Source organism: Zonotrichia leucophrys, chromosome 26 (genome assembly GCF_028769735.1).
Source record: "Zonotrichia leucophrys gambelii isolate GWCS_2022_RI chromosome 26, RI_Zleu_2.0, whole genome shotgun sequence".
NCBI classification, from domain to species: domain Eukaryota; kingdom Metazoa; phylum Chordata; class Aves; order Passeriformes; family Passerellidae; genus Zonotrichia; species Zonotrichia leucophrys.
The window spans coordinates 6,637,720-6,653,236 of NC_088195.1; the positions used below are offsets into that span (position 1 = coordinate 6,637,720).

Sequence of the window (15,517 nt, forward strand, 5' to 3'; positions counted from 1 at the left end):
GGGGACTCCTCACCTCTCTGGGCAGCCTGTTCATGGCTCCATCACTGCCCAGGGACAAAGTTCTGCCTCATGTCCAGGCGCAACTTCCTGGGCATCAGCTCCTGTCCGTTCCTCTTGTGCCAGTGCTGGCCCCAGGGAGCAGAGCCTGGGCCCTGCTCTGAGCCCTCCCTGCAGACACTGACAGGAATGAGGTCCCATCTCAGCTGTCTTCTCTCAAGGCTGAACAGTCCCAGCTCCCTCAGCCTTTCCTTGGCAGGGAGATGCTCCAGGCCCTTTCCCAGCTCTGCAGCCTCTGCTGGCCCCAAACCAGGAGCTCCAGGTCCCTCCTGAGGAGCCCAGACCTGGACACAGCACTCCAGATGTGCCTCACCAGGGTTGGGCAGAGGAGCAGGATCCCTCCCTGACCTGCTGGGAATGCTCATCCCAATGCACCCCAGGACACCCCTGGCCTTCTTGGCCCCTAGGGCACCTGGATGAAAAGTGGACCCCTGTGGATCTGGCAGGAACTCTACTACCTTTCAGCTTTTCACTGAATTAATCAGATTAGGTTACTAGAGGGTCTGGGAAACAAATGGCAGTTGATAGGCAAGTGAAAAAGGGCCTGGCACAAGCTCAACAGCTCCAGGAAGTTTGAAGCCCCAGAGCAGCACTTTGGTCCAGAAAGCATCTGGGCAGCCCTGGAGATGCAGAGCAGCCAACACATGGTGGAACTGCCCAGGAACAGCAAACAAACAGTCCCACCCAGGACTATGCAAAAGAACACAAGCTGTCAAACAGGGCTGTTATCCTCACTGGTTCCTTCCCCTCCCAGCCAGAGGCTATTCCACTTGGTCCAAGAGAGGGACTGCAGCTGCCAAGCCCTGCTCTCCCCTCACTGCCCTGTTTGCTGGTCTCCAAACCTCAGGTGCCACTGACTCCCACCCACCAGCCCAGTTTCCTCACCTGCTGGCAGAAGCAAGGCTTTGCCTGCACAAAGCTCTGGCACTCAAAGCTACTCAAACCCAGCTCCCCAGGGTGGCACATGTGTCAGCTGGGCACATGGGACTGACTTGTGACAGGCTCATGGAGTTAACAAGTGGGACTGGGACATTCCTTTTTGCAAGGACCAGGTTGAGCTTTTCAGTCTTATGGCTCAGCTTATGGCTGCTCAGTCTTGAGCAGCCACCACTGACAGGCTGTGCATCCTCCCCAGAGCCCAGCCCCTACCTGGTGCCTCCTGCACTCCCTTCCCGTATTCAGAGAGCACTGAGCAACACTTAATATCCAAAGTGCAGCAGAGATTAAACTGGTAGCTGGACAGAAAGTAGAGAGGGCTCCACTAAAGTGGGCTCAGGAACCAAAAATGTCTGTTCAGCTTTGTAGCATTTCCTACAGTGTCAGCACACTGCAGCAGCGAGAAGCATTCCTCAGCAACTGGAAGCAATTGCTAAGGCCATTAATAAAATTAAGACAGCCAAGTTCTATAAGAGAATACCTCCAACCTTAGGAGCCACTGATGTCTGTGCAGGATGGGAAGAAACATTTACCAAAGCAGTAGCAGAAAGCAGAAATCTACAGCTATCATCTCTCCTGGAGACATGAGGAAGCAGCACTGCTGATTGTGTGTCTGCTCCTGAAGAACAGAGGTCACAACGTGCCTTAGAGCTGAACTGGAACTGATGGGGAAGTGCAAGTTTGCACCTAAAAGCAGGGAAGGCACCACAGGTATGACACAACAGCAAGTGCTCACTGGCTGTTCCTGCAGGACTGAGTGCTGAAGAACAGGAGACAAGTCAAGTGGAAAGAACATCTCCTATTTCCCTCCTGGCAGGGACTTCACCATGAAACTTGCATTTTGTAGAGGGGGATGGGGAGAGGCAGGGCAGGGCTGGTGGAGGGGAAAATCAGGGAAATGAGGAAATCAGGAAAATGCCCTACAAAATGGTTAGTTTGTGCTCACAGGAGTATCCCAACCCTGCAAGTGTCCAAGGCCAGGTTGGACAGGGCTTTGAACAACCTGGTTCAGTGGAAAATGTCCCTGACATGGCTGGAACAAGACAATCTTTAAGGGCTGCTCCAACCCAAACCATTCCCTAGTTCTGTGATTCTAGGAATGTCTTACAGTCACTGCAAAGAGTCAGAGGCCAGTAAGGCTGAAGTTTCTGCAGGCCACAACTCCAGCAGTGCTCCTGATGACAGCCCTGGTCCTACAGGATGGAACAGACCAAGTGCAGGTCCCAGGAAGCACAGACGTGTCCTGTTAGCCCCAGTGTGCAGCACCAGAGCCCAGACCCAGCGAGGGAGGGGGAAGGAATGACCATGGACCACGTTTGAGACCAGGTGGGATGCAGACATGGCTTAAGAGGGAGCTGGCTGATGTCACTGCAAATCACTGCCAACTTTCAAATGTCATGGTGACAAAGGGAGGCCTGATGACATGCAAACACCACCCCACCATGTTAGAAGGATGCAGGGACCATCATCCATCTCAGTCTCACTGTAGCCCCTGCAAAGGCTGTGTAATAAATCCTGCTGACAGCCATTTCCAGCAGCAGGTGGAACAGCCAGTGTGGATTTACCAGTGGCACATCTTGCCTAACTTGATTGCCCTCCAAGCTGCCTGTGTGGAAGACAGGAGAGCAAGTGTGGTACACATTTGACACATCTCTGCCAGTGTTTAACAGGCAGGAGCTGGACTGCAGAAGCAGATGACTGACACTGGTGAAAATATCAGGCTCAAAAGCTGTACAAAGTCCAGCCAGCAGCTGATCACCAGCAGCATCCCTCAGGTGATGATGGGGTCTATACAAATCCACGTCTTCATTAACAAACTCAATTAACACCAATTATGGGTCAGAGTGCTCTCACCAAGTCAGCAGATGATACCAAACTGCTGGCATGGCTGGGGCAGGAGATCCTTCTCAGAGGGACCTGCACAGCCTGGAGAAAGGGGCTGAGGGAGGGTTTATGAACAGAGGCACACAGTGCCCTGCCCAGGACAGAATTGCTCTTGCACCAGCACACCCTGGGGCAGCTGCCTCAGCTCTGCAGCAAACGTGCCAAGCTCTCAGGGAACAAGGGGACAGAGAGAGGCCAGACAGACACAATAAACTGCTCCTACAGATAATCCATACAACTGTCTGGAAGACTCTGCAACTCAACAGTGACTTTCTGCCTCTCCAAAGCCTTTGAAAGAGTCCCTTCGAACACAACTTCTACCTTTCAAAGCCTTGCAGGGTACACAGAATCCCCTAAAAGGGTGTGATGAGAACATCAGCCCACACTAAGTCGAGCTGGCTGAAGCATGGAGCAGATCAGTCAGCTTCCTGAGAACACAGGGAGGGAGCATGAAGCCAGGGAAGAACTGAGAGCCAGCATCAAGTGATGAAACCACCTTTGAAGGTTTAACCCAGCAACTCAGCAGCTCTGTTCTAGAGAGCTATTTCAGCCCAGAAATCATAATTCTGCTTGAAATATTTGCTGCAGACTCTTAAAGCCAACATCTTGCATGAAAAATGGAAGATGATCTGGTAATAGGCTAGAATGTAGCATTTCACTGCCATCAAGTTACTTTGAAAGCATCTTGGCCTGTGGAATATTTTTTGGTAACACAAATGATTACATTAAACCAACATGTCAGTAATACCAACATCACTTATGATGTTCATTAAAAGGCTCAAGTAAGGGCACAGGGTTCACTACTGCAGAAACCACCACAGGCATGTTCACAGCACTTGAAAAAAAATTAAATCACACACTTGGCAAGCGTGAAGTGTGTCACAGATGCAGTCAGACTCCTACCCAGGCTCAGGATGTGCACCTCTTCCTGGACATGTGTTTGCTCTGCTAATGTAACCAGTAGCTCAGATTTAGGTGCTATCCACAAAAACACCAAAGCTGTCTACACTGAGTGTGTCATCTCACAGAAACCACAGAGCAAATGGGGTAGAAAAATGACTTGTTAGATAAAAATTTAGAACATTTCATCCTCCAGTACCACAAAAGTATTTAAAGTAAATATTCTGATTATTTCTGTTGGCACAGGCAGGGTCTCTGCTGATGATGTAACTCAGAGCAATTATATAAATATATATATACACATATATATTTGAGTTTACTAAAACAATTAAAGCAAGCCACAGCACTCACAGCCAGCTGGGTTAGAGCTCCCCTGTCCCACCAACCTTCTATGGGGGAAATCCCTATTTACATGTCTCACATAAAGTATCAAATTGTCAGAGATCACAGAATCCAGCTGGTTTGGGTTTGAAGGGAACTTACAGTTCATCCAGTTCCATTCCCTGCCATGGGCAGGGACACTTTCCATTACACCAGGTGGCTCCAAGCCCTGCCCAGCCTGGCCATGGACACTTCCAAGAGTGGGACAGCCACAGCTTCTTTGGGCAACCTGTGCCAGGGCCTCCCCACCTTCACAGGGAAGACTTTTTTCCCAACATCCAATCTAAACCTCTTCCCTTTTAGCTTAAAAGTGTTCCCCCTTGTCCTATTGCTATCTGCCTGTGTAAAAAGCCACTTTTTAAATAAAGCTCCTGCTTTTTATAACTGTCACTCAAGATAATTCATAATTAATAGCTGTTTTGGGTAAGGATGACAATCCATATGAATTGAAATCCTGGAAGATGAAGATGCTTCATACTTTGACTTCAGGATGAAACCAGCAGCACTTCTGGATGCTTCAATTCAAGCACAAAGCCCAGGTGGTGAACTGGGAGCAGCTCCCTGTGCAGGCCCTACCAGCTTCACGCTGGTTTACATCCCTCTGGGGGATGCTACTCCATTTACAGGTCCAAACTAAACAGACATAAGCTGGGTATGGGCAGAGCCCACACACACTCACCTCACCTCCCTAAAGCACTGCTGGAGTCCCCTCACTAAGCCAGCACTTGTGTTTAGACAAGCCTGGACCAGCACTTGCTGCTATCCCACATTTCAGATGTAAAACCCATCAGTCTTTGATACAAAATCACATTAACTGATACAGCAGGGAATGGCAAATTATAAATAGGAGGTGGCTTCAGAGAGATTCCAGAAATGGATGGTGAGCAATCACTGTGGCAAATCAATGCTCTGGCTCAGAGGATCAGACAGGGACCAGGTTTAGTTTTACCCTGAAAAGGCAGTGACACATAAAAAGCTAATGGCAGGTGGTCACTCTGCATTCTGTACATCTCACAAAGATTTATGAGCAAGGCTGAATGCTGGAAAAGCAACGCTGAAGCTGCTTGTGTCCCTCTGCAAGGTCAGCTTATTGTATTATAGAAACATTTCCAGTGAAAGTGGAAGTTAAGAGTGTTCTATTTTGTCCAGCCAAAGGAAACAAGTTACAAAAATCCCAAACAAATCAGCACTAAAGAAAAATAAATCATACTATTTACTCTCAAAGAGTGAATTTTCAGTTATTTTGGTGGTTTTCAGAGCAGCAAAGACTATATTTAAACTTAGAGTTTAAAGCTCGAAGGAGACTGATTTTTCCAAAATTTGTTTAACAAGGAAAATATTTAACAAGAGAACACACAGATGTATTTTCTAAAATACTGATCACCTGTAAGCACTGCATGCTATAATTATTATGAATGAAAACTGACATGAAAAATGGTGTAGGTGTCTCAATCAGGAATTTTGATGCCCTTGATTGTCAGCTGGATGTGAAAAGAGAAGCCTGACTGCCAGGATCTGGCAATGTGTGGTATTGAGCTCATTAGGCTGGAAATGCAGAAAAGCAAATTTCCTCTGAAAATCATTTGAAGCCTTAGGTATTTAAGCAAGGTTGTGTTTCACTACAGTGAGAGGGGGAATATCTCAGGAGTGGAGGGAGGAAATAAAATGTGGCTCCCTGAAGCTGTGCAGGTTGCACAGCCATGCTCTGGCTTCCACTGCTCCCATTTGAAGTTCACAGCAGCTTGAGACATCTCTGCACAGGCCTGGACAGACTATACCCACCATGAGCTTGTTCTTAAGTCCATTCATGCTGAAGTGAGCCCCATGAAAACAGGCACTTAAATCCCCACTAAATCCTTCAGAGAATCACAGACTGGTGTGGGTTGGAAGGGACCTTAAAGTTCATCTCACTGAACACCCTGCCATGGACAGAACATCTCCCACTAGGCCAGGCTGCTCAAAGTCCTGTCCAACCTGGTCTCAGATTTTCAGCAAGTGAAGTTTTCCTGCCAAGGCCCATGGCCCAGCTCCTCGGGCAAGCTGCACCTTCCTCCCCATGCAGATCAGTTTGCTGCAGCCCAAGAAAGGAGATTGCAGGGACAGCTGTGGCACCCCCCTTCAGAAGGACAGCTGAAAATAAACTGCAGACTCAGATCCCAGGATTTATACTGGGCACCCTCACCATCCCATCATCACTAGGTCAAAAGGTTCACTCAGCTGGGATCCTGTCACTGCATAGCAGGGGCTGCCATTCCCCTGGAAGGCTCTGGGTTTCTCTTTCATTCTTTACCCCAACCCTCTGCACAAATACATTTTTTTAAAAAACATGTTTCAGAATATTTAATGCTCCACCTGCCTTCATTTGTATTCAAAAGTTAGAAAGAATAAATATCAATTCATACAACCACTTACATAATATTCCCTTCTCCCAGCCTTCTTAAAACTGATGGCTCTAATATGCACAGTCTGACAGGCCTTTTTGACTTATGGTATATAATAATCCTCAACTGGGAGCCAGCATACCAATTCAGAAGTCCTATATTTTAATATTAGTCAGTTATGATCTCAGTATATTACAAAGCACAGCACTTGTGATGTCTCACAAGCCCCACAGTACCAAGTCTGAATTCTGAATCTCTAAAACTGTTTGAAATAGAAACAGATCCCAGCCCAAACACTCCCTGTTAAAATAAGCAAAAGACATTATAAATTGCAAAAAATAATGCCAGGATGATGGGAGCTTCATCTAGCTTACAGCTGAGAGTTGTGCACATAAATGTACTGAATGTTTGAGCACAAACACTGAATGTTTCCAGCCATGGCAGCAGGAGCTGTGCTGCTGGAGCAGGGGCTGGCCAGGCACTGCATTCATTGCTAATTCCTGCATTTCTGCTGAGCTGGCTTTCAATCTTATCAAGCCATGTTGATTCAGACAAGTATGCAGCATGGAAAACTTGTCTCCATCTCTGATGCAGGCTCAAGAATTTCATTTGCACGAGTCAGAAAGCTTTCAGCACACATTAGGCACAACAAGCTTTCCCTAAAAGACCTTTGCTTTCCAAATGAGCTTTCCATGTGAGGCCAGGACTCCAGACTGCCCAGCAGCTCTAGTGGAGATGAGAACTTTTCCACAGGCAGCACTAAGGGACCAGGGTCAGCACTTCCAGCTGCTGCCATGGAAGTTGTTGCTGCAAATCCCACCAGCTCCCCTGCTCAGTGTTTATGGGGAGCAGCAGAGCCTGACACACGGAATCACTGGGGAGGATAAACAAAGGCTGAGGAAGGAAGCAATGAAGATGCACATTTCCCCTCCCAAACACCCATTTACTTACTAAAATGCAGTTTCCTCCCAGGCACCCAGTACTGAGTAAATGATGTGGTTGTCTTCAGTTTCCAGAAGCCAAAGCAAGCAGCTGAAAGTGCCCCAAAGCAAAGCAGGGAAGGTTTGTGCCCTGCTGCCAGGAGCAGCAGCTCTCCCAGGCTCTAACTGCAGCTCAAGGTTAGCTTGTGTAGTCTACAGTTCATTCTGCCCACTCAGGAGATTGCTTGGAAATAGAGATGCAAGGGAAAGACAATTGAACCCTTGATGAAAGTATCAAGGCAAAACAGGGACTGAGTAAGCCAAAAGGAAGAAAATAAAAGCACGAGGTTGATAAAACAGCACTGCAGATTTTAACTATTTTGTCTCATAAATTCCTTGTGTACTGTAGGCATTTTCCAAGCTATTTCACTTTATTCTGAGCCCTGTGGGATGGTACATGCTACTAAATTCCCATTTATAACTGAAACCCAAAAACCCCATTCCACTCACCCTAGTGATAAACCCTATTTTTGACAGTGCCATATTTCACTTTGACGAGCAGTGTTACATGCAGCACAAGAAGATTGCAACTTTTATTTTTCCTGGCAGAAGAACACCTTCAGAGAGGAACTCTGCACAGCACAGTGGGAAAGGTATGACTCTCCCTAGATAACCTTCTATTCCAGGAATGAATGTATTTTTAGGCAATGCAGCCACCCAATCTTAAAAAATGCAGCCTGATTTATGATGCTATCATCACCAACTTAAAGATCAGAAGCTGAACTACCTTAAAACACAGCTGTGATGCCCCAAAGATGGGCACCTGAACATCCATTCCAGAGTTATCATGCCACTCTTAAGTTGTGTTATCTCCTCACCTTTCAAGGCACAGACTGGCTGCTACCTTCCAGTGATAAAGAAATTCTGTGTCCAGAGAAGGGAAGGGAGCTGGGGAAGGGGCTGCAGCTGAGGGAGCTGGGAAGGGGCTCAGCCTGGAGAAAAGGAGGCTCGGGGGGGACCTTGGGGCTCTGCACAGCTCCTGACAGGAGGGGACAGCTGGGGGAATCAGCTCCCAGGAACAGGGAGAGGATGAGAGAGAACAGCCTCAAGCTGTGCCAGGGGAGGTTTAGGCTGAATCTTATGGAAAAGTCCTTGCCAAAAGGGTGGTCAGGCCCTGGCAAAGGAGTCACCACCCCTGAAAGTGTTCAGAAAGTGCAAGTTGTGGCACCTAGGGACATGGTTTAGTGCTGAACATGGAAGTGGTGGGGGAATCCTTTCTTCCTTCCCCCTCAGTCTCCAGATCTTGTCCCAGTGTTAGCACCTCAGTGCCTCTTCCAAGTCTCCAGACTGCTGTGATGGGCAGGGGGCTGTCTCATATCTCTGTCTGGTTTCTGGACTGTCCTAAAATCCTGCTGCTTCCTGCTTTGTTACAGCTGCACACAACCTGTATGAGGAAATTGCAAACTTGCTGAGCAGCAACTGAAAATTGTCCAAACCTTCTGACACAGATGCCACCTTATAAAGCTCTGAGGAGCAACCAGACATGCCTGCAGTTTTACAGCTGTGGCTCAGAAGGAGGAATAACAAACTGAGAACAACAAACAGCCTCCACCTAACCCAGAGTTACTGCACAAAGTACCTGACTATTCAAGAAGCAGCTCCTGAATTATCACAGGCACCCAGCACCTGAAAACAAAGTCAACAGCAAGCACCAAGGTACTGCAGAGTGCTGTAAATGACACAGGAGCTATTTCATGAGCAACTCACTGCTCCTTGGAACAGGCCAAAGGGAAACAGAGAGTAAATCATCAAAGGGCAGACAGAGGATAAACAATCTTTGCTGTCATCCTTTGTGAACCAGTCCTTGAAGACAACCAAGCATTGCTATTATTACACTGGGAGATGCTTTACCAACTAGAAGCAGCAGAATGTTTTTCCCTTAAGACTCAATTTTCACAGAGTTTACTCTTTGGTTTTATCTGTCACCCAGGAGACAAAGCAGCAGTTCATTCCCATTTCCCACCACCTGCAAACACCAGAGAAGTTCAACTGCCACCAACAGCTCATTTCACCAACTGGTAGCAGTTTTCCTGATGATTTCTAAATGTTCACTCACATTTAACTAATATCTCCCTTTCCATTTTGCATTAGACACAAAATCATTGTCAAAAATAATTCAATGAACATAATTAAGTTAATTATTGAAAATACAGGACTGATGTTCCTCCAGCAACATTCTGCAGGCACTGAGGTAGACAAAGCACAGCTGAAGCCACCCTGCAGGTTCCAGACATGGTCTGTGGTGCAGGTCTGTGTGGCACCTGATGCTTCTAAAGAGGGCAGTGACACAGGCTGCAGGCTCAGAAACATCACTGTAATTTAAAAGGGTATTTTCAAAATACAGCTTGGTGGCTATAAATAGCCAAGGCAGCTTCTCACACAGCAAGCACACAATGGATCTTAGCCACAGTGGCCCAGATACCAGAGCAAGTGTAATTTTACCTTTGTGAACACACACAATATTTGGGGCCACCCTGCACTTCAAACAAACTAACCTGATTTGTAAGATTGGTCTTAGGTTTTGTGGGAGCAGCTGCTGAGTCTGACAAATTAAGTCAATTGACTTGGTTAACCCTTCCATTACCTAAAAAGACCTGATGCTCATCCAGAGCAAGTCTCATGTACTAAATTATTTAACCAAAGCAAAATATTTTACCTGATCTTTCTGTCAACAAAGACAACTCTTTTCAATGTGTAGGATTTCCTTCTGCATTGAGTGGCCATTTGGTTGCACAGGTACTAAACAAGGGCAGACTGTCACTACCACCTGCCCTGTAATGTAACATTGTGTTTCTAATACTAAGAGAAGTTATTTAAATATCCTCACATGCACTACATCATTTTAGCTGTCAACCAGTGCTCTGGGGATCCCCAACCTAACTGGCCTTGGCTGATGCTTTACCATAGGCAGCACCATTCTCCAAGCAACATGAAAACAAATCTGTTTTGGAGAGGTTCAGAGAAAGGAACTCACAACAACCTCCCCGACCATGCTAATAACCATTTTCATCTGATAGAGATTTACAGACTGAGGATACAGATGCACAGCAAAATCTTTTACAAAACAGTGTTTATACCACTTGGGTGTGCAAGAACATCCTGTCACTCCTCAGCAAAACTGTTATTACATCCATGGGACGTTGGAACAGAGTTTTTATTCCAATCCCAGTAAGGTCACCCTCCCTTTCTGTCAAGTTTGTGAAGAAACACTTCACGTAAGCAGCTGGCTGCTACTGCCAGCATCTGCTCCACCACTCACTCATCCAAGCTCTCCCAAGCATCAAGCCCTAGGTGTTACTGGTCAGTGTCACCTGATACTGTGCTCATAAGGCACATATGATACAATTCTGTATCCTTTACGTACACAGAATTCAATTTGCAGCCTGCCTGTCAATACATGGCCTGCCACAGTCTGCAGGAGTGTGACCTTGCTGAGCTCAGTGCCTGCCATCAGATCCAGCCCTCACCAGACACCTCAGTACAGAGCCAGGCCCCTCCAAGGGGATCACAACCCATCCTGGCTGGAAACCCCTATGAAGTCATCCCAACTCTACCATGTATCCACCTCAAATTCAGCCTTCTTGGCTGCCAAAATGAACAACCTGGTTCTTACCAGTGTCCACAGGACTACTTATTTACCTGATAATAAATGTACACGTGCTGTGCTGGAGGCTACCAACGCAGGGCAATTTATTTGCTATTGCTACACCAAACTCCACAAATAACCAAGAAAAAGGCCCGTCCATTACAAAGGTCACTGCTTTGCCAGCTGAAGTCTCATTCAGCCTGACAGTCTGTAAGCTTGCATGCTCTTTACCTCACTACTTATTTTTGGAAGCCTAAACCAAAATGAATACATCTCCCTGCCCCTTGCTCCCTGACAGCCAGGAGCCAGCAAGCCCCTGAACCACCTTGTACAAGTCCCAAATGCTTCTGTAACATCAGCCCGGCAAAGAAAAAATCCTGATTAACTCAAGAACTATCCTGGTATTTGTGCTGTTAACACATTATTCTTTACAAACACATTAGTTCCAGATGTTATTCCTGAACTGTGCTTTTTTCCCCACTCCTGTTGCTACACTACATGCTTAATCTACACTGTCTTGAGCTAAGAATATTTTCTTCATGAAGCTGGCCTGAATCCAAATCAGATTCATTTCGCTGACCAGATGCACCAATCTGGGACACTGATTTCACACATTCTGCTAAATCCTCAATCAGTCTTGGACAGCAACAGGTTTCCCAATATTCTGTGGAGGCAATTTTGCATGTTCCCTCGCATTCCTGCTCATTTATACAAGAGCAGCCAAAGCTACGGATGGAACACAGCACATGTTTCTTGACAGTCAAGGCTTTACCGCTCGGCAGCCAATTCCTGCAACCACTTTGTATCATCTTCACATTTGGATGAGTATTAATAGAATCTGTGTCGCTTATCGGCCATGCGGCCACTCTCTGCTCCCTGCCAAGGAACAGCCTGAGGAGTTTCAAAGAAACTCTGGTAAAACACAACACGGGAATTGGCCAGACACCCCTGATCTTGCAAAATTCGCACTCCTGCCGGGAAATTTTCCCGGCATTTCAGGAGACTCCAATCACATTTTAAGTTTTCAAAAAATTAATACACTGTCTGCCTGGTCAGGCCCGCAGCCCTGCCAGCCCCCGCTTTATTTCGCTAATTAAGCTACTTAATAACCCTGTGAAAGTTGGTACATCCCGCTGCCCGACTGGAAGCACCCCGGTCCGTTCTGTGACACCGGCTGAACGGCACCGAGCCCTTTGTTTACCGACACCCCCGGCCGGGGCTCAGGTACCGCCGCGCCCCCGGCCCGGTGCCGACCGAGCGCACACACAGCCGGGCCGCCTCCCCGGCCCCGGTACCTGGTGCAGGGCTGTCAGCCCGTCCACATTGGTGGTGTTGATGCGGGCGCCGCGGCCCAGCAGCCTCTTCACCTCCTCGGTGTCGCCGCTGGAGCAGGCGGCCAGGAACACGGCGCCCTCCTCGAAGCGGACGCGGGACCCCCCCGCGCCGCGGTGCCGGCCACGGCCGCCCCCCGGCGCCACCGGCTCCTGCTCGGTCAGGGAGCCCTTCCAGCGCCGCAGCTGCTCGGCCCGCCGCAGCCGCGCCGACTCGGCCCGCTTCCCGCCCAGGTGCTCCGGCTCGGACATCGCCGCCGCCGCTCTGAGGGCCGCGCGGGGCCGCGCCGCGCTCAGCCCGGAGCGGGGCGCAGCGCCCCCGCCGCCATCTTCGCTACGCCCCCGCCGCCGCCGCGCCCGCGCCGCGCGCGCCCCGCGGCACCCCGGGACATGTAGTTCGGGCGGGAGCGGCGCCGCACCTGCCCCGGGGCGGCCGCGGCTCCCGGCGGCCCCCGCGCGGCGCCGCACCTGGGCGCGACCAGGACTACAACTCCCGGCGGCCCCCGCGCGCGGGCGCGGTCGGGTGCCATTGCTGTGGCTGCCTCGGACCCCGCCCTCCCCGGAGTCACGGAACGCCGGCACCGCTGAGGGCGGGGAGGAGCTGCGGGAGCGTTGGGACCAGGCTGTGCCCGATCGCCACCTGCCCACCCAGAGCTCTGAGTGCCACGTCCAGTCTTCCTTAGGCCTCGTGCCTTCAAGGATGGAGACTCCACCACTGCCCCCGCCAGCCCCTTCCAACGCCTGACCGCCTTTCCGGGAAGAAATTCTTACTGATATCCAACCGAAACTTTCCCCTGGCACAACCTGATGCCGTTTCCTCTTGTCCTGTCTTTGTTCCCAGGGAGCAGAGCCCGGCTCCTCCAGGCTGTCCCCTCCTGTCAGGAGTTGTGCGGAGCCAGAAGGGCTCCCTGAGCCTCCTTTTCTCCAGGCTGAGCCCCTTTCCAGTTCCCTCAGCTGCTCCTGGGGCTCCAGACCCTTTCCCAGCTCCGTTCTCGTCTCTGGAGCCTCGGGATAAATATCCCGCTGCCATCGGGACCGACAGAGGGGTGCGGAGCTCCCAGAGCTGCCAGTCTAAAATCAGTCACACAAGTGGCTGATTATTTTATTAAGTGCCGGAACCTGCAGATTTGCAAGCAAGAACTAAGCCATAATCATGTAGGTCTGTGAAAACTCTAACCCTGGCATAATGAACATTTAAAAAAAAAAAAAGTATGGCATTCTGAAACCTTCGTGAAACCAAATTCATCCTCCTTGAAAAGCTCAGAAGGCAAGAAGGCTTCTCAGAACTTTGTGCAACTCTTCTGCCGCACTAATACAGGATTTGCGCAAGGTTACAGTCATTAGAGAAGAAATATTACAAGAATTTTTTATTCTCTGGGCATTTAAAGATGTATTTCAAGAATTCCTGGGGAAAATAGCGGGGGACAAATATGCGTGATCGAATACATTTAGTATTTCAATATCTGGTTAGCCCCGAGCCCGGGCGTCCCCGGGAGGCGAGCGGGACCTGCGGGGCTCCCCCGGCACAGCCCCCGCCGCCCCCTTCCATCGGGGCTCCCCCAGCACAGCGCCCCGGCCGTTCCCCTCCATCAGGACCTGCGGGGCTCCCCACGGCACAACTCCCCGGCCGCTCCCTTCCATTGGGGCTCCTTCCCTCCGGCGCAGCCCCCCGACCGCTCCCTTCCAGCCGGACCCGCTGCAGCGCTCAGGGCTTGGGACCGTGCGTTTGCCTTGGCTTCGTTGTGCCTTCCCCGAGCCCCCTCTCGTGGCTGCGCGTCCGTCCCGTCCCGCTGAGCATCACACAGCACCTCTGCTCTCGGCGAAGGGGCTGCCCCTCTCCGTCAGGTTGTTCTGTGGTACCCAGCTGCCGAACGGAGGATTTGCCTCAAATTGTTCACTGGAGGAATCTCAGGACGGCTACGCTGCTGAATGATCAGTGACAAGTCCCCCCAGAGCAGATGGCATTTGCTCGTTAGCCTTAAAACAACTCCAGCAATTTTCAGCAAAGTTCTAGGGAAAACCCCCAGGAGCTGTGGAGCCGAGTATCTGATACCCACAGCGTGCAAAATATCATGACTCACTCTAATGAACTGTTAGAAGCCACAGGGCTGTTCAATATTAATAGAATAGCCAGATAATGGTTGACATGACAATATAAAATCACAAACACGACGTTTGGAATTGCTAGAACAGAAATGGTTCAGTTCAGAGCAACAAGGACAAGGGCTTCACATGGCAGAGTTCCGTGTGGAGCTCCTGGCAGCGGGCAGTATGGACAGTGGCTGTTGAGGTGGTGTCCGATCCGCTATAAAACGAGGAGTCGGCAAGGATTCTTTTTGATAGATTTGATAGACGAAAATAAAGCACAAATGCAACAATATGATATCTGAGAACCGTTTATTGATAAAAAAGGGTAAGTGTTCTTACTACAGCGGGATAGGAAAAAAAGAGCAGAGAGGGAAAACGAGAGAACAAAACAGAAGACAGGGCCAGCGTCAGCACAAGAACCCGGCTGTGTGTCAGCCTGGCTTGGCCGACCCAGCGTGTGCGCTGCGAACCGCGGTCTGCGTGGCTGCCGAGGCGGGCAGGGCGCGGTATCCAAACAGCAGCGGGCTGTGTGTGCTCCTTCCCTCGGACATAGCGGGCTGGGCACGGTATCCAAAGAGCAGCGGGCTGTGTGCTCCTTCCTTCAGACACGGCCGGGCTGCCGAGGCCGCGGGCGCGGCCCTGGAGCCGCCGCTGTTCTCCGGTCGGGGCGCGGTGGCTGCGGGCCGGGGGCCGCGGGAGCAGCGCCCGCTCCGTCGGGAGAACAGCGGACACCGGCTGGTGGTGGCGGCGAGCTGCATCGCGGCACCGGCCAGGCAGGGCAGGACGGGGGCAGACAGGGACGCAGGAGCACAGGGAGGAACAGGCCAGGCGGAGAGGGGGCCGGGCGAACCCTACGGGCGAGCCCCGCTCCCCCCGAGGTGCCCGAAGGAAACGCTCCCGGTGTGTCGGGAGCCGCTGCAGCCCTGGGCTAACGCTCCCTCACAGCCCGGTTTGGCGGCATCTGCCCCATCGGCCAAAGAGTGGAGGGCCCGC

At 50.3% G+C, this 15,517-nt stretch overlaps 1 protein-coding gene across 3 annotated transcripts in view; it reads right to left on the minus strand.

The window, feature by feature from the left end:
• PPP1R12B (protein phosphatase 1 regulatory subunit 12B) overlaps positions 1–12,794 on the minus strand; it is a 137,547-nt gene extending 124,753 nt beyond the window's left edge. Inside the window, exon 1 of one of the 3 annotated variants that reach the window (XM_064733337.1) lies at positions 12,401–12,794. In XM_064733337.1, the coding sequence (XP_064589407.1) occupies positions 12,401–12,688 (288 nt within the window). In that variant the 5' untranslated portion in view covers positions 12,689–12,794. The remainder of the gene's footprint in view (positions 1–12,400) is intronic. The other 2 variants (XM_064733339.1, XM_064733340.1) reach the window with 2 other exon arrangements.
• Between the last annotated feature and the right edge of the window lie 2,723 nt (positions 12,795–15,517).